This window comes from Penicillium waksmanii, assembly GCF_028829765.1.
Source record: "Penicillium waksmanii strain IBT 27052 chromosome Unknown utg000010l:1.0-3698451.0:1.0-3701458.0, whole genome shotgun sequence".
NCBI lineage: Eukaryota > Fungi > Ascomycota > Eurotiomycetes > Eurotiales > Aspergillaceae > Penicillium > Penicillium waksmanii.
This window is the reverse complement of record NW_026643256.1, coordinates 3,101,213-3,118,402: the sequence shown is the minus strand read 5'-3', so window position 1 is coordinate 3,118,402 and position 17,190 is coordinate 3,101,213. Positions and strand designations below refer to the sequence as shown.

The window sequence follows — 17,190 nt, the reverse complement described above, 5'->3', positions numbered from 1 at the left end:
CAATGGGCGATCGCTGATTGGTCAACTGCTACTCAGTCAAGTGGGGTCATGTGACTCTTACCGGTTTGGCTGTGCAAATGCGCCGCCTTTCACTGGCTGAGCTTGTTCGATCTGTTCCTGTCCTGCAAGGATGACCTTTGCTGACTTTTGGCTGTCTTGTGATTCGACAAAATGCATAGCATGATTGCCAACCAGCCCCGCAGAGCAACTGTGAGTCTACCTTGCCAGGCAAGTATGCATGGACTCGAAGACTCCATACTACTATATCCTTGAAACAAGCCAAAGTCCAAGATCGTTCTAGTACTACTGTACTAGTATCACTAGAACCTAATCGACCGGAAATTCCCCATGCCATGGATTCGTGCGGTTATGTCATAAACATCACGACTTTGTTAGCTTTTTCCCAAACCTTTGCTTTTGCGATCTAAACCCTGGAACACAGTTTGCTCCAGGCCCAAACTGTCCGCGACGATGTTCATGACCACCATCTTTATTATTTCTTTTTCTTTCTCTCTCGTAGACACCGTCAACTTCTATTAACCAACATAGGATCATCCTGGAATCCAATCTTTGCACGATGTCACTTGTTTTTATTTTCAGGAATCTCGCTATTTTCATTCTAGCAGCGCTAGCCACGGCATTAATCGGTATTTTGGTCGACCTTTCTGTGTTCAGTTCCCGCTACTTGCGGTCACAACGACAAAAAGAGGCCGCTCTAAAACAGGCGCTTGAATCACCCCCAGGCTTGTTTCGGCTGCTTGTGGCGAATATAGCAGGGAATGCAGCGGTGGAGATGTCCCAAGATCCCCTCAAATACAAAGAATATTTCGATATTAGGGGCTGGGAGTGCCACTGGTCACTAGGCCGAGGGGCGGACGCTCTTATATTCTTCACTCTGCCGGCTATGTTGAATGTAATAGGGAAGAAGTTCCGAAATCTCTCTCAAAACAAGGAGCTCTTTGATTTTGTTCCGGATGAGAAGTTCCGCCGGGCCCTTGAGATAGTATTGACTGCGGACCCCCGGATTAAGACGAGCCTTCAAGATATCCCGGCTGCTTCTGATTAAATGGAGCCCCAAGAAGCTTATTAGCCAATGATATTGGCGTCTGTACACATGGCTTCCCCTTTTTCTTCCCAGTTTCCAATGGGTACATACGAGTATATCACTTCGCTTTGCCCGCTTCGCATGAGCAGCGTGCTGCTTTACATTTGTTGACACAGGTTGACGAATAGCAGTCACATACTGACCAAATTTACAGCATCACTTCACAGTGAACAATCCCCCAACTCCCCTAGGAAACAGCGAACATTTTCCAAGTCAGGCTAAATAACTCCGCGGCGCTGCAAAAGCACTGCCCAGGAAAAACCCATACGCTTCACTTGAAGGAGAAGCTCAATCTGGAGCCGAGGGACAACACCCATGGATTCGAGGACACACTTAATACCGAAATCATAGAGTCCTCTATCGTGTTGAACATAGGCAGGCAGAGGGGCCATTTGACTTCGGGCGTCAGGTGCTGTTGCTGAGAGAGGATCTACAGCGAGACCGACAAAGTTTTTCATGCACTAGTGAGTTGCGATCTCTATTTCTATACTTTAGCAAATAGAAGTCCTCAATTGATGCACTGCCTTAAATTAATATAATACATCTGGCACTTTAGAGCCAGGCAATTCATGATAGACTGGTTTGATCTGAGTATTGTGGCCGTCCAGCTCATTCTCACCAGAGCTATTCTCATGGCGCCCACTGTCACCACTGCTCCCATTGTTACCACTCGTAGCCATACCACTGCTGCCATTGAGCGTGTCTGGAGACCAGAATGTGGATTGTGGGAGAGAGCTGTGTTCATCATGCAAGGAAGACTCGGGAGGGCCACCGTTATGTACAGGCCCAGACAGGACAGATACGTTTGGCCTAGGATCGATAGCCTTATTTTTGGATTTCTGTCGCTGCCGGCGACTGTAGAAGAATATTATACCCAGAAGAAGGAAGAATCCAACTACTGCACCAACTGCAATACCGGCAACGGCCCCTCGACTCAGGTTTGAAGAGCTTCCAGAGCTGCTGCCACCAGAAGAACATTCGCTTCCAGAGCAGCTGGAAGAACTGGCATCTTTGGATATTATTGCAACAATATCCTCTTCGGAATCCTCTTCCCAGGAGCAAGCTGATACATTGAAGACACCGCGCTCATAATCGGTCGACAAATACCTAGATATGCACTTAGCGAATGTGTCTTACGATGAGAAATGTTCACTCACGCTTCTTGCAAAAATACACGACCCAAAGTGTACTGAGTCGAGTTGGCCGCCCGCTTTAATGGGAAGTAGTAGCTGCTATTATCGACCAACGGAGGCTTCGCAGTTAGAGCAAACGCTTCGTATGGGAGAGTGATTGCGACCGCATCTCCCCCAGATCCCACATCAGATAACCGAAAGGTCACTTCAGCTTCTGTGTTGAGCAATTCGGTATTCTGCGTGTCATTCACCAGATATAAACCGGAGTCGTTATCCATAGTTAAACCAAACGCCTTCTCGAATTCATCGCACACGCTATCGGGTAGCCAGAGATTCGGGTCGGTTGAATCAATGAATATGTCAATTGGCTTGGATAGTAATATCGAAGAGGTGGATCCGCTGTAGCTGATTGACTGTAAGTAAACGACGAGGTCGCGCGTGATGTCATCCGCCATGGTAAATGAGACAGAGTTCGAGGTAAATCGCGATTGGTCATAGCCAGAGAAAATGAGTTGGCCATACACCTGCTTGAGCCCTAAAAGAAGAAATCCAATACATCAGTCAAAAGGTTCGTATTTTAGCTATAAATCTGCCAAGGATGCTCACGATATTTAGCGCCCGCGGTGTAGCTCCAACTCAAGCTTGGGATTTTGCCTTGATCCTTGAGAGTCGTGAAGTACGAAGGCGAAGAAGCATTTCCTAGGGTGCTGAGGTTGACTTGTTGAGGATTGAGACCGAATATTCCCCTGCGATAAGGCACTGTTAGCAAAACTCCATCCGAATCGGGATTCAAGGCGATGATTACAGATAGAAGGGCTCAGGAGTTGCGATCCCGGCAAAAGTCTGATTCTCGAGCTTTGGTCCATTTAAGCTGAGACCTATATCATCTGTCCCGAACTCCGATCTTTGAGAATATCCCAGGTTGGCCTCCAGACCAACGCCGTTGTTGTTGATGCTGAAGTTGCCCAGCTCATTCCAACTAGACGATTTGCTCAAGTTAAACAGATCGCCTCTTGAGGATGCGCAATTAGATGGTGCATTGGCGAAAACCGAGTCAGAGCAGCCATATTCAGATAACACCACCATGGACTCCGGAGAGGCCGTCGATACTAAAACTCTAACATATTGCTCTGGAGTACCTACTCGAAGAAAGAAACTACTCCATGGTCCGTCATTGCCCTCACTAGACATAAAATCAGTAAATAGCACAGCCACTGTAGAGCTTTGGGTGAAGAATTACAAATATTGACTGGGAGAAACGACGATAGGAGACGAGGAGCGTGCGGAAAGAGGCGATGCCCAGCGTTGCGGTGCCCAAGAAAGTATCAAAGCCAGCAGAGCGACCGAAATGATCGAATACATGTTGGCCAGCTGCGGAAAGATACGTTGAAAAAGTTGTTTCGATTCCGCAGGCAGTGAGTATGTGGCTAGTGAATGGAGATAGGGGGCCCTCGTGCACCTTTTTTCCGGGAAAACAAGACAAAAAATTCGTCATAATCCTGCAGGTCCCTTGTGGGTATTTTTGGGAGAAATTCAATAGCAATTGACTCGATGCGATCGCTGCCAGGTCACAAATGCCGGTGGAAGCATATTCGCTCTCGCTCTCGCACGGACAAGACATAAACAAAAACCTGTTGACTGCCGTTCAAAATCCTGCTCCACTGCAAGCACTCGATCAAATCAGAGACCGCGACCGGGATTTATGCAGATCTAAGCGACCACGTTACTCTTGGTCCTTACTGTTCCTGGGTAAGCCGTTGTCTGTCATTGCCTTTCTGAGAAAATCTTCCGGCTAGCTCAGCTATCATGACCACATCGAAAGGTAATTGCTCGTTGGCAACAAGGTGCAAGTTATTCTAAACACGTCATCTTATGTGATTAGTTTTCTGCGCATCTTAATCTTGTTGTTCAGGAGTAAACATTCAAAACTTCTAGCAGGGCGAAATATATTCTATTTGTTTGCCGTCTTCCTCTTCGTTCGCGCGTCACATAGCCTTGAATCTACCTGATCTAGTTCGAGTCAGCGGTTTCTCAATTCAAGTTGCCATACTCAAGTTCAAGTGCGTTGTTACAGAGTCAGAGCCATGCGATCATTCAAATTCTGGTCTTTTCTCGGGCTGCTGAGTACTGAAATAAACTCAGTCAGCGCTGCTCCTGGCTCAGGTGCGAAACTGGACCGGGGTGAACACAGCGAAGGAATCCACAGTCCTAGTTTCTGGTCTGGCGACCCAAAGACCCATGCTTATACCTGGGAATCGGAACGGACATCCTTTTCGCCCTCGACTAGGGTTTGGTATACGGACACCACGGTCACGCACGCGACTACAATTTGTCCCCCATCGCCTGGAAACAGCACAGTAATCGCCTCTGATGTTTCGACAATCTCCTGGAAACTTACAAGCACGACGACCTACTCAACAACTTTGACCTATGAGCAGTCATCTATCACAACATCTCCCCCTCCTAATCCGTGTCCAACATCATGCAAAGTGTAAGCTAGCTGGATATATAGCCCATATGATTCACTGACGCACGCAATGCTGACTGTCTTCACAGCTCGGCTGGCACGGTCAATTTGTTCTACTGGCCAACGAATCAGCCATACGACTACCCAACAACATACTTCGATGAGCACCTCGATTATACCTTGTAAGACCTACCCTGAACCTGCTCTCATATTTCGCTGACTCATTATTTCTACGATAAATAGTACTTCCCCATCGGTCTACATGATTGTCGACAGAATTTATGGCACAAACACCGCTGGTGACATAGTCGGGCCCTCTGGCACCAGCGTGATTTTTCCACTTGACCTCGATGAAGTATCGACCATTGTGCCCAACATCTCAGCGACCCATCAACTTACGCTCAACGATCTTCACACCGACTGCCCACAAACAGAGGAAGCTTCTGTTATCGCAACAAAAGTGCCGGGTGGCCCTTGCGACCCAATTCTTGCAGCCCCAAAGAAGGTCAAATCATGGGCTTCCCCTTGCGGCGCGTGTCAGAACTTCGGATTGTTTGATCCTCCATATGCCGTTGCTCCCCTTACTGGAGGACTGGTGCCAATGACTACCACCACTTTGGAGCCCGCGCCCCAGACTACAACCACAATTGCACCTGCTACCGAAACTACCACTCCCGATGAGACCACCGCATCTACGATATCGCAATCCACTGCTACTGGCGTGGCGGTGACTCTGACTGAATCATCTGGCTCATTTGTGGCCACCATCCCGGTGACAATTCCGACATCATCTGATCAACTGGCATCTGAATCCTCAGTTGCTGCAGAGACTGCTACGGAGCCCTCCATGCAGACTTCAACCGCTAGCACCACCTCTCTCGCATCATCGTCTTCATCCTCATCCATGGGTGCGAGCCCGAGTTCCAGCATACCCGCGGCCCCTGCCGCAGCCACCAGGCTCTCGGGTGGACTCGGTTGGATCATAAGTTTGTTCTTGGGAATATACTTCTTGTGAGATAATGTTTGCTTCGAGTAAACATGGCAGCTATTACATCGATAATACTAGTATTGGATAATATTTGGTCTAAAATGATATCCACGAGAAATATGGATGTTAGGTCAATCAATTGCAAGATAATGATACTTGCCCATTATTAATACATTCAATCTATGGACGACATACTACTAGTAGTAAGCAACTTTCAATATTTTACTAGTTATAACAAGGCATCATGCTTCCGCAGAAAAGCCTCGACGATTATCGTCCTCGTCTGGTAAATAGTGTGTAGCGGGGAAAAGATATCTCCCTGGTCCTTGGCTAGTATCAATAGAGGCTCATTCCCTATCCATCCCGTGAGATAATCACCATCACAGATTGGGGTCTTCATCGACATCAGGAAGAGGCACTATCGCGGCTCTTTCCATTTCTTCCCGCCGGTAGATCTCCTGTGCCCTGTCAACTTCACGATATGGGAAGCAAAACCTCACTGAACTCTCTTTCTGGAACCATTGTCTGCATATCATAACAGTCTCAACGGAGTAAACTATACGAGGCTCGAATCCTTCAACAGTTGTCGAAATAAGTAAAACCATGGCTCTTCGAAGTTCAATTTATTCAAGACCGATATATCGTAGTACTTCTCCTGGATTATGCTTGATTTGCTGTAGTGGCCCCCTTTGATTTTGTCGGCTTTATACCATAAAACACAATAGGCAAAGAATCGAAGGGAGCCAAAAGTAGCTGCTCTGCAATGTTTCAGTAGCAAGCCAAATGAAATAAGCTAAAGAATAAGAGGAATCAACTGAAATGATAAACTTACGCGCCCACCATGGAACATGCTCCAAGGTCGATTTTTGGCATACATCAAAAAGAATAAAGGCCGCATCGGGCATTTTCACGAAGGCAATATTAAACATGTGAGCAAATGGCGACATATAGGTAGAAATGAGACTTTGTTTCGTGCTCCAAGTTTTCACCTGTTTCGAGAACAGGGTGTCTCCCGGAAATAACAATGTTATTTGAAAGGCCAGATTTCGCGATGCATGGGGTGAACAGTGACTTCCACAGGCGATCGCCTCGCCCCGCCTCGCCCCAAGTCACTGGCTTTTGGCAAAGATGCCAAGGTATACAGTATTTCCAGTTATCCTATCTTCATTTATTATGATCGAGACTCGAACTAGTGCAAAAAATAGAAAGGAGATGTTTCGAAGACCATTTCATCATTAGAGCCTCTTCATTTTGCTTTAAAAGGCTGTAAATAGAACTCTCACAATGGATTAGTGTATTCATGGGGTTAAATGCCCATGTAAAGGAAGAATTTGTGTCAAGTCGTCCAGCATACTTATCCGAGTCGGCCCCAAAAAACGATCAAGGTAGTATACATAGATGCGACACAGTATCTCAAGATGCATCAATTCTTTTTCGCGAGATACCAGGAAATCCCGACAACCTATCGCAGCAGGCTTGTTTACGCGTCTCTCGGTCTCTGGTTTAGAAAATCTGTAGTTCTTTACTTCTATGTGATGAAGATGAGGCCCCAGGCCCCAGGGAGCCAGCTCGTGCCCGGAGAAAGCCTTAGCTTTCTTCCCCATCTATACATCTGTCTGTCTGTCTCCCATCACCACCACCCATTCGTGTACAACATTATGCTTTCTAGCACTTCCCCTCGCTTGAGCCTGAGCTCGTCACACCCCTCAGCGCTATGTGACCCACCTATTCTTCACTAACGATCCAGACTTGATGACGCCCCACTGTCATCAAGCCCCACTCTTGCGGAGTTAAGAGCTTCAATGAACACACAGTGCCTTTCGCAATTAGATGCTCGGCAGGAAGTAATAGCAATCATACGGTCTTGAAATATAGCACAGGATTAACTCAATGGCTACTAATATCTCTATCAAAATTATAGCCTATACCTTTTTCTCCACGGGAAACAGCCTGATGACTATGAAATTGGATCTATAGATCGCAATCTATGCAGATCCGTGGATGCTTTCAGGCGTTTGAGTTAGGTGACAAAACGCCGAAGAGTTAACTCCGGATATTCCGGGCATACATACCTCGAGATATCCTACTTAAAGTCCGCTTCTTCCCACAACTTACTGTTTCCATAGCACGCAAAAGCAAAGTCTACAATCGGAAATATGGTCAAAACACTTCCCTTCGGCGATATTCAGGTCCCTACACCCGGATTTGGTGCAATGGGCCTTAGCTTTGGCTTGGGCAGTAAGCTTAGTTTGGAAGAAGCCGAACCAGTTCTGCTGAAAGCAATTGAGCTAGGATGTACATTCTGGGACACTGCTGTAAGTCGAAATAGCCGATCTTCAAAAATTGCTACATTATCTAATGATAATCACAGGTTGTCTATGCAGCTGGTATCAATGAGCAGCTTCTCGGTGAATTCATCAAAAAGCACAATGTTCGCGATAAGGTGTTTAGTAAGTCTTTGCGACTCGGTGAGCAAGCTTCCATGACGCTAATTATTGTACTTTACAGTCGCGTCAAAGTGTGGCTTTGACGTCTTTGGACAGGGTTTCGCTGTCACAAACTCTGCTTCGCATATCAAGGAGTACATTGAGGGTACCATAGAGCGACTCGGCTTCGCCCCCGACCTATACTACTTGCATCGAATTGACCCGAGTGAGTCGGCTATTTTTTCTTTTCTTTTTCTGGGACATGGTTGCTTACTTTGAATAGATACGCCTCTTACGGAGTCTATTCCAGCGCTAGATGAGATTCGCAAGGCCGGAAAGACCAAGTATATTGGGCTCTCGGAGTGTTCAGCTGAAACACTGCGCGAGGCTAATAAAAGTGAGCTTCCGTCCAACTTTGTGCTTTGTGGAATACCTGCTAACGCCTATTAGTCGCGAAAATCGATGCAGTCCAAGCCGAGTATTCGGCATTTGAAACACTGCATGAGACAGACGGGCTTATCGATACGGCTAAAGAGCTGGGTGTCGCATATGTTGCCTATAGCCCGCTAGGACACGGCTGGCTCGTAGACGACTTCGATTATAAGTCACCCGATGACTTTGCCCCCGATGATTTCCGTCGTAGCTGTGAGTGATGCTTTACTTAACCATTTTTTGTCTTCGGGAGTATTAATCTTTTCGATAGCTCCCAAGTTCCAAGGCGAGAATTTCTACAAGAACCAGAAAATTGTCGAGGAGATCAAGAAGCTCGCAACTCGCAAGGGGTGCAAGATCAGCCAAATTGCAATTGCTTGGGTTGTTAGCCAGGGGTTGATTCCGATCCCTGGAACCACAAAACCAAGACGCCTTGAAGAAAACTGGAAGTCTCGAGATATTGAATTTACAGAGGAAGAAGCACAAGATATGCGTCGCATAATTGATGCTGCCAAGCCACATGGGCACAGGTATAGTGCCGCCCACCAAGCCATGGTTGGCCACTAGATAAGCGGATTCAGAAGAATGGCTTCATTGATTGGAACTATCAGTATAAATCAATTGAACCTTTTGGGACACCCCGGGAGAATCAAAGGCAAGAAAGATAGAAATAGAAGAAACCGTCTACAATAGATCGTGCAAAGACCATGGAGTAGGAAACTGTAAAGGAACTTCAGGTTATAGAGCCTCAGAAATTCTTGAGAAAGGGAGAAAGAGCTAGATAATGGAGAGAAAAAGTGTCATAGTAGTTCGAGATGATTGTTGATGGTTGAAACGGTGCGACTGGCTTATTTTATGACCATGCAGCGTAAGGATTCAATACAGTGATGCACGCGAATATACCGAGAGGATACCCTGTCTATGTGTTAGCATTGGAACGTCTTTAGTGTAGAGTCGAATTCGAAAAAGCGTGAGATTTCTCTCTGTGCACATACGAATTTGTCCCCGGAGCCTAACATGAAATGCACTAATCTGTACTGAACACCAATTTTGTTACACTTCGATCGGAATAATTGATTCAAAGACAAAAGATCAAATAGGAGGTTCTGTTGAAGAACCCACGGCATGACAGCATTTATTCGCTTGAAAACCTATTTTATCCGACACCACCTCCATACCCCTATATCTCTAGGTCAGTTGTTCTTGGCCGTGAGCCAGCCACTGCTGCAGCTTTACTAGCGCCTTGTGCCCATGGGAGACCAAGTTCTGATTAGTATCTATTAGTTTACGACTGTCTGCGATGTTACCTGTAAAGACAGGAACCAGCCAGGGTACAAGAATCTTACCTTCTCCTCTTGCTTCATCTCAGCAAACGTAGCTTTTCCATCATACTCAAAGATAGGGTCCCAACCTAGGAGGGATCATAAGTTGTAAATCTCGACCCGACTGTAAGGAAAGGTTAGATATCAACTTACCAAAGTTAATTTGACCTCGTGGCCGGACAATTGTACCCTGGATAAAGGCAAATCAGACTCGAGCTAAGAAGACCGTGCCGTGTGATTCTCACCTTTGTTCTTCCTTGAAATAGGATAGGCGTGGCCCCGGGTCCCTGGCAGAACGCAAACGTACATACAGCCTCGGCTGTCCTATCCTCAAATCCATCGAGCATCTTATTTAAGCCCTCGAGGCCTAAAGCATCGAGGAAATATTTTCTTGCCATTCGTTAGGACTAATTTGGATCAGAGGGAAGTATATCTACTAGAAGACATACATATAGGGTCCAGGGAAACCCTTAAGGGCACTGAATTCGAGCGCACTGTCTTCCACTAGGACAGGTCCATTTATCTATTCCATCGAGAGTTAATTACCAATTACAGGGATAATTGGGGAGAAACTTACCACTTCAGCTGCCCGCCTGGCTTTTTCTTCAGCGATCTCCTCGACTGTTCCCTGGATCTCAGAGATATCGGCTGTCTGGCTGTCTACCTCAATAACGTCACCGAGGATAGACCGGACTTCGGCGAGCTTATTTTTGTTTCCAGTAATGAAGTTGAGTTTTGTCAAGGCCATTGAATCTCTAGTCTCGGACTATATCACGAATGAAGTATGGCTTTGAATGTAACAGTCTTAGTGCCAAGCTGGGTAGAACCCCTTTGGCTCCCTACTGGCAATATTCGAGAAAGTTCGTGTCGGTGGTTGGTAGAGTGATGATCCTTGCCTGGGAGGTTGAAAGGCAAAAGGAGGGCTTACGACTTGCGTAATACAGAGGGGACTTGAAGTCTCAAATATCGGTCGAGAAACAAAGCGTGTATCTACTGGGGAACTTGTTGTTTTCGAATACATAAATGCCCCAATAATCGGATTCTCACCGCTCTGGCATCGCACACTAGTCGGAGCAGGTGCAGGTGTAAAGTGATTCGCCCATTCCATTGATATTTGGTTTAAATGACAAATAAGAAAGCCCCTAGAAACCAACCGAACGGCAATTTCATGGTATTGGTACATTTCGCATCCACTATGCTCTATCCTAGGAGGCATGCCTAGCCAACCCTTTCACGAGCTTGAACCAGACACGGTCATGCGGCACGCACAACTAGAAACCCCCAATCCCCTGCACGTCCCTTCAACCAGAAGCTTCGTTTATTCGATCATGTCGATATCGTCATCCGCATGTGCGGGCGCAGCAGCAGCAGGCGCAGGAGCAGTCTCAGCAGGAGCAGACTGAGCCACCGCTTGTTCAGGCTGTGCTGCGGCAGTCTCGGCAGAGGCATCGTTACCGTTACCGCCCCAATAGTCCTCCATCTCTTGATCCAGTTCCTCCTGTGTTTTGCGGGGACGGGCATTGGAACGGCGACCGCCATTCTCGGCATTGCGGGGCTTGTTGTCACGTCCTCCGCGTCGTGCTTCTCCGCGTTGGTTGGAAGAGCGTTGTCCAGGAACGTATCGGTCAATGCCATCGGGGGCGGGCCCGGTAACGTCGCTGCGCCGAGCACGAGCAGGTCCACCGCGACGGCGGCGAGATCTGTCTCCCTCGTTGTCACTGGTAGGGCTCAAGCTGCGAGCATTGCGTGCGGGACGCTCCACACGGTCGAAAAGAGAACTGCCACCAGAACGATCGCCTCCACGATCACCGCCGCGGCGGCCGGGGATGAGAGACAGGCGGATGGGTTGACCCTTGGCGTTGGCGCCGTCGAACTCTTGGATCGAGGTGTGTGCGTCCTTAAGATGGGCGTATGTGATGTAGGCAACTCCCTCGGAGCGTCCAGCGCGGTCGTAAGCGAGGGTGAGGGTAGAGACGGGGCCGATTTTGCCGAAGAGGTCCTGGTTACGGTTTGTTAGGAGGAAACCAAGTCAATTAAGTTGAAGGTGTTCGTACTTCAAGATCACTCTCAGTAATATCGTAGTGAAGGTTTTCAACGCGAACCTTTGTGAGGGCGGAGCCGCTACTAAGGTCATGTTAGTATATATTATTGAAGCTTGACTCCATCTAGCACAAGACATATCACATACCGGTCGGGGGAATGGCGACGGCGGGGTCCGCGGGGGCGTGCTGGTAAATTGTCAGGAGAAGGATCTCTCATACTCGATGAGGACTAACATACAGTCTCTGTCGTTGTCATTGAATTTGTCGTGTACCCAGTCGCTGAGTTTTGTTAACGTCACATTCAGTCCAAACAATCTGATGTCTGAGGTCTCTCTCAACTCACAGGTTTAGGTCGACGCGATCTTGCTGGTATGGCTGTTGCGATTGCAAGAAGAGAGAGAGTTAGCTCCAAGTAAGGTGAGGAAGTATGCACACAGTGCTTTTTCTGAGTCTTCGCCGCGGCCTCCTCGTTGGCGAGTCTCCGAGCTTCCAGAAGACTGGCAACGATTGTGTCACGGCGCAACATGATTCGACTGAGGAATAGGAGGGCGGACCTAGATAGAGAGCCTGGGTTTAGCTAATGAAGTTCTGTAGCCGAGCGACAGCAATTGCTGTTCAATTCCATTGGAACCGAGCTGGTTGATAGATACCTTTCTGACGCCATCGCGTTCGCCGCGACGGCCTTGGCCTTGGCCTTGGCTGCGCCGGCCACCCGAGGGACGAGTAGGCTTGCGCTGAGTAAATCAAACGTGTCAATTGTTGGATATCACCATTGGGGTGCCGGGTTCAGCTGGAAGCTTACGGTGTCTTCGGCGATGATCTCGTCTAGGCTTCGATCCATCGTGTATGTGTGAGGGGTAGGGAGGACGGGTAGTTGAGAGGTAGTCGGAGAGAGAATAGAATAGGATGAAACTTGAGTTTGCGACAGGGACCAGTCGATTAATGGTCTGCGGGCGCTTGGAAAAAGGACGAGGTCGGAATGATCGCCACCTCCGAGGAACGCGCGACCAAGATGGGGCACAATCACGTGAGTATATCAACGGGCAACATTCACTTGCGTCCTGTTCAAATCATCAGATTCAAAGCAGCAACTTGAATTGATTTAACGTTTTGGATATATAGAATAGTAAAAGGAAGTTGTTTGCTTTAGATATTTTTGATGTCATTCAATGATATCTGAATTGTTACAAACAGAACACAACAAATACGATGTAAGAGGGAATACCACCTAACCCCAGCGATGCAGGATGAATATGAAAGGCAAAAAAAAGTGAGAAAAAATAAAGGTGAACAAAAACAGAGAAGCCAAAGGCTACAAGGAACACCAGAAATCACAACACCTAATCAAAGCAAGACCTCCCAGTATGACCATGACCGGCGACGCTGTGCAAGAGACAACTAAATCCATACTGTTTTCACTCTTCACTCTTCACTCCTTTCCGTTCCTTTTGTTCTCCTCTATCATCTTCTCCATGAAGCTGATATAGTCAAACTTGGCGAGATCCCGGTCTTCGAGCATGTCAGGACCTTCATGCTGGGGCATGGTCTTGACAAGGTGCTCGATGACTTCATCTGGGATGAGTGAGTGTCGGAGATCGAGCTCGGTGACATACGGCTATATTGATCGTCAGTATGAGAACACAGCCGGTGATTCAAAGAGGGAAAAGAAAGAAAGAAAGAAACATACTTTGCCATCAGCAACTTCCTTGAAACTTTGGAAGACTTGTTCGGCTGTGTTCTGATCCTCCGTCACACTGACCATAAAGCGAATGAACTGCTCAAAGCTAACACCCGCATTTTGGGCCAGTCGGTTGGGTCCACAGACTTCCACGTAGACCTGGTGCATTTCGTCTTCATCATACACCAGTCCTAAACTAGCCAACGCCGCCGAAAACTCTAATTCGTGCAAGGTATTTGAAGCATCGCGATCGAAGTGGCGGAAGACGGATTCGAATTCTTCCAGTTGGATAGGGGTCAGGTTGGTCATATTGCGAGCCACCATCTGGTTCTCCAAGAAGGCCAGCTTCTTGGAGATGCTGGATTTGACCAGGCTCAGCTCATAGGAGAGCTCGTCAAGGGTGTAGGTTGTAAAGTCGTTTTCTTCAATATTGGCTTCGGCACATTGCTCGTCAAGTTCGGCAATGGTATCTAGGAAAGCGTCAAGAGGAGGCAGGTTGTCGTTGAGCTTTTTAACGTGATCCAATTGATCTTCAACATCGCCATCCAGGCCAGAGATGGCTAGTGACAAGGTCTTGAGCGTTAAAGCAAAGTCGTTAGCTTTATCAGCGAATGATCGACGCAGTGAGTTCTTGATATCACGAATCGTCTCGTTAATCAGTTGACTGCGCTGGTGCTCATCTCGCGTCAGCAACTCCCACTCCAAGTCACATGTCTCCAGGCTGAGTTCCTTTGGTGGATCGTAGGAACGTAGTCGATATGTGCCAAGCTTTGTTTTAATGTTTCCAAGGAGGGCAGCCAGATCTGATTTCTCGGCAACCCATTCACGCTTTTGATTCCGTTTATACAAAGAGAATTGGTGCGCCTGCTCCTTGACATCCTTGTACGTCCCTTCGAAAGAGGAATTCTGCCATGAATCGCGCTGGGAGCGGATCGTCGCAAGTAGTGCTTTCATCCGGCGCTCGTAACCCGACTGCATATCCCACGCCCCATGCATATTGTTGACAAACTTCTCGACACGGCGACCGGCGTTCTCGACCCTTTCCAATTGCGAGAAGGCGTGGAACCAGTAGGCGATGTAAGTCATCAGGGAGCGCTCATCGGGTCGAGGCACATCACACACGTCGTCCACATCTAGCAAGTCGGGGATTCCAATCTCATTCGAAGCAATATCAAATGCCAGCTTCATGTTCCCCCGATGGTCGCTCTTGTCCAAGGAGTCGTAGTCGATCAGATCCGGGCGGTGGATATCGAGTAAAGCGCAAAAGCCTAGTCCGTTGTTCCAGCTGGATGAGAAGTCGCGGACTTCTACATCCTCGTAGCAGGCGGTCTTGCGTTGACACCATAGCAGTAATCCTTCCTTGGCCGACATACCCGCCTCGTTGATGTCGCTAATGGTGAATCGCAGAATAAGGGTCCAGATGAGACCCAAGATGATCTTCCGATTGCCATCGACGATATCCTCCGCTCCGATATTGGTCATCTGAATCTTCCTCCCTTTGATAAAATCGAGACTCTTATTCACATTTTCGAATCGTTGGACTCGCAGCTTGGGTTTCGAGGCGTATCGACCGAGGGACTCGTTGCCCAGGATCTCGAGGAGGTGAATGAGCATAACCTATAGGCATCATGGATCAGTATTCGTCACATCGCAAGATGTGGCTGGCTTTGCCATGACGGTAAGGTAACTCACTCCATCGGAGAGATCGGTGACCAGGTCCTCGATGGCCAAGGCCCGGGACTTGATCTTATCATTTAGCCTAGATCATCACGCGGTCAGTTCAAGTTCGAGGCTGTCTCTCGACAGTTCCCGCGCCACATGCAGGGGAAGGGAGCCGGATAGGAATATCAACCATTTTGTAAAGGTCTTTTGTTGCACGTTAATCCATTGCTTTTCGACGGTCAACATGTTGACGACATTCAGGGCTGATTGGGACGAAAGATAGCGGTGGGGGAGGGGAAGGGCGGCAGAAGATTGCAATTTGAGCGGGGAGGGGGGAGCAATAAAAGATCAGCGACTAATTTCCAGAGGAGAGAGACTAAGTCAGAGGGACAAAGGAGGTGCGTTTGGCAATAAAATCCCGGTCGATCGAGTCCAGTTGAATCGAGTAAGTCAAGGGGGGAGCGGGGATGGTCTTTGCCGCCGATCACCCCAGCAACCACCGATTCTTGGTACACAGTGAGCTGAGCTGAGTATACAGCTGGTATAGTACTATTGTAGCTGAGTATAGCTGAATGGCTTAGTCTGATCTGGCTGATCTAGCTGGCTAGCTGGTCAGACCATACTCGTACCTCACAATGCTTTTCTTATTACTACTATAATCCACACCACGATGATGTGATCGCCTAATCCCAAATTAGCTTATTCGCAATCCCCTCTGCTAGGGCAAGAAATAGAAAAATTCCAACTAATCTTGTAAAAGAAGCAAAAAGAAGCAGAAAAAAGTGAGTAATCGAATGATATCATCCCTCTCCAATGGCGTGGGCCGGCAAGAAGCGGGGCGCGAGGGGATTCATCGAGCTGTGCCTCTTCGATTTCTCTCTTCTTCAAGTTCTTACTCTTCCCTCCCCCCTTCTCACCACCTTCTCCCTCGACTCCCTCCCCAGTTCCTCGTATAGGAGATAATATACATCATGCCGATCAACAGCATCACCGACACCCTCCCCCCTCCCCAACTCCCAGCGCGTCCCGCGCCTCGGCTTCGGCGTCTATCGCTCCCCGCAAGACCAATGCGTCCAGTCCTGCCTCAAGGCTTTGGACGTGGGATATCGTCACATCGACACCGCGCAATTCTACGCCAATGAGGCTGAAGTCGGTCAAGCTCTGCGCTCCTCAGGTCTACCCCGCGATCAGGTCTTCGTCACCACCAAAATCCTCAGCCCCGCCGGTTCGACCGACGCAACCTACAGGAAGCTGCTGGACAGCGTGGAGAAGATCGGCGGCCCTGATGGATACGTGGATCTGTTCCTCATTCACAGCTCCAGCTCTGGTCCTTCGGGGCGCAAGCAGCTCTGGCAAGCACTAGAGCGCTTGCACCAGGAGGGCCATGCGAAGAGCATCGGCGTGAGTAACTTTGGCGTGAAGCATATCGAGGAACTGCGCTCCTTCGCCAAGGTGTGGCCGCCACATGTGAATCAGATTGAGGTAAATTTACATTTCTTTTATGTGCCTTTCGCCTTTCGCAAGGAAAGGCACCTTTCTATACTCGAATTTGAATATTAACATGCTCTCAGCTCCACCCCTGGTGTCAGCAGCGGACGATCGACGCATACTGCAAGCAGAACGGCATCGTCGTCGAAGCCTACTCCCCCATCGTGCGCAACTACAAAGCCAACGATCCCACACTCGTCGAAGTGGCTCAGAGATACAACAAGTCCACACAACAGGTTCTGATCCGATATGCACTGCAGAAGGATTGGGTGCCATTGCCCAAGACAGACAACCCCGAGCGGATCGCCGCCAACGCCGACGTTTTCGACTTTGTTCTCAGTGCCGACGATCTGGATCTGCTGGACTCGCTTGATCAGGGAAGCGCAGGGGCTATTGTCGAGGCTGTTGAGAACGAGTGAGCGCTTGGACGTGCATCATCCTGATTCC

The 17,190-nt window shown here is 48.3% G+C and overlaps 9 protein-coding genes across 9 annotated transcripts; 5 read left to right on the top strand and 4 right to left on the bottom strand.

Moving 5' to 3' along the window:
- Positions 1 to 577: 577 nt before the first annotated feature.
- Positions 578 to 1,066, top strand: N7481_013121 (uncharacterized protein; the record flags this gene model as incomplete). The annotated part of the gene is made up of 1 exon (XM_057272340.1): positions 578 to 1,066. The coding sequence occupies one exon, from the start codon at positions 578 to 580 to the stop codon at positions 1,064 to 1,066; it is 489 nt and encodes a 162-aa protein (XP_057116528.1).
- A 569-nt stretch (positions 1,067 to 1,635) lies between these two features.
- Positions 1,636 to 3,600, bottom strand: N7481_013120 (uncharacterized protein; the record flags this gene model as incomplete). The annotated part of the gene is made up of 5 exons (XM_057272339.1): positions 1,636 to 2,212; positions 2,263 to 2,773; positions 2,845 to 2,984; positions 3,044 to 3,421; positions 3,479 to 3,600. 5 exons carry the CDS (start codon positions 3,598 to 3,600, stop codon positions 1,636 to 1,638), a joined length of 1,728 nt encoding a protein of 575 aa, XP_057116527.1.
- Positions 3,601 to 4,322: 722 nt separating this feature from the next.
- Positions 4,323 to 4,891, top strand: N7481_013119 (uncharacterized protein; the record flags this gene model as incomplete). Its single annotated transcript, XM_057272338.1, has 2 exons — positions 4,323 to 4,729; positions 4,795 to 4,891. 2 exons carry the CDS (start codon positions 4,323 to 4,325, stop codon positions 4,889 to 4,891), a joined length of 504 nt encoding a protein of 167 aa, XP_057116526.1.
- A 76-nt stretch (positions 4,892 to 4,967) lies between these two features.
- Positions 4,968 to 5,720, top strand: N7481_013118 (uncharacterized protein; the record flags this gene model as incomplete). Its single annotated transcript, XM_057272337.1, has 1 exon — positions 4,968 to 5,720. One exon carries the CDS (start codon positions 4,968 to 4,970, stop codon positions 5,718 to 5,720), a length of 753 nt encoding a protein of 250 aa, XP_057116525.1.
- Positions 5,721 to 7,849: 2,129 nt separating this feature from the next.
- N7481_013117 (uncharacterized protein) lies at positions 7,850 to 9,118 on the top strand (the record flags this gene model as incomplete). Its single annotated transcript, XM_057272336.1, has 6 exons — positions 7,850 to 8,008; positions 8,065 to 8,143; positions 8,202 to 8,345; positions 8,403 to 8,516; positions 8,570 to 8,764; positions 8,823 to 9,118. The coding sequence occupies 6 exons, from the start codon at positions 7,850 to 7,852 to the stop codon at positions 9,116 to 9,118; spliced, it is 987 nt and encodes a 328-aa protein (XP_057116524.1).
- Positions 9,119 to 9,739: 621 nt separating this feature from the next.
- Positions 9,740 to 10,621, bottom strand: N7481_013116 (non-canonical purine NTP pyrophosphatase; the record flags this gene model as incomplete). The annotated part of the gene is made up of 6 exons (XM_057272335.1): positions 9,740 to 9,817; positions 9,898 to 9,962; positions 10,027 to 10,063; positions 10,185 to 10,263; positions 10,323 to 10,396; positions 10,451 to 10,621. The coding sequence occupies 6 exons, from the start codon at positions 10,619 to 10,621 to the stop codon at positions 9,740 to 9,742; spliced, it is 504 nt and encodes a 167-aa protein (XP_057116523.1).
- A 570-nt stretch (positions 10,622 to 11,191) lies between these two features.
- N7481_013115 (putative RNA binding protein) lies at positions 11,192 to 12,756 on the bottom strand (the record flags this gene model as incomplete). Its single annotated transcript, XM_057272334.1, has 6 exons — positions 11,192 to 11,872; positions 11,928 to 11,997; positions 12,259 to 12,290; positions 12,349 to 12,492; positions 12,566 to 12,649; positions 12,718 to 12,756. 6 exons carry the CDS (start codon positions 12,754 to 12,756, stop codon positions 11,192 to 11,194), a joined length of 1,050 nt encoding a protein of 349 aa, XP_057116522.1.
- Positions 12,757 to 13,344: 588 nt separating this feature from the next.
- Positions 13,345 to 15,501, bottom strand: N7481_013114 (alpha-actinin, sarcomeric (f-actin cross linking protein); the record flags this gene model as incomplete). The annotated part of the gene is made up of 4 exons (XM_057272333.1): positions 13,345 to 13,530; positions 13,603 to 15,210; positions 15,286 to 15,352; positions 15,398 to 15,501. The coding sequence occupies 4 exons, from the start codon at positions 15,499 to 15,501 to the stop codon at positions 13,345 to 13,347; spliced, it is 1,965 nt and encodes a 654-aa protein (XP_057116521.1).
- Positions 15,502 to 16,068: 567 nt separating this feature from the next.
- On the top strand, positions 16,069 to 17,162 carry N7481_013113 (aldo/keto reductase family protein; the record flags this gene model as incomplete). The annotated part of the gene is made up of 3 exons (XM_057272332.1): positions 16,069 to 16,198; positions 16,241 to 16,737; positions 16,827 to 17,162. 3 exons carry the CDS (start codon positions 16,069 to 16,071, stop codon positions 17,160 to 17,162), a joined length of 963 nt encoding a protein of 320 aa, XP_057116520.1.
- Between the last annotated feature and the right edge of the window lie 28 nt (positions 17,163 to 17,190).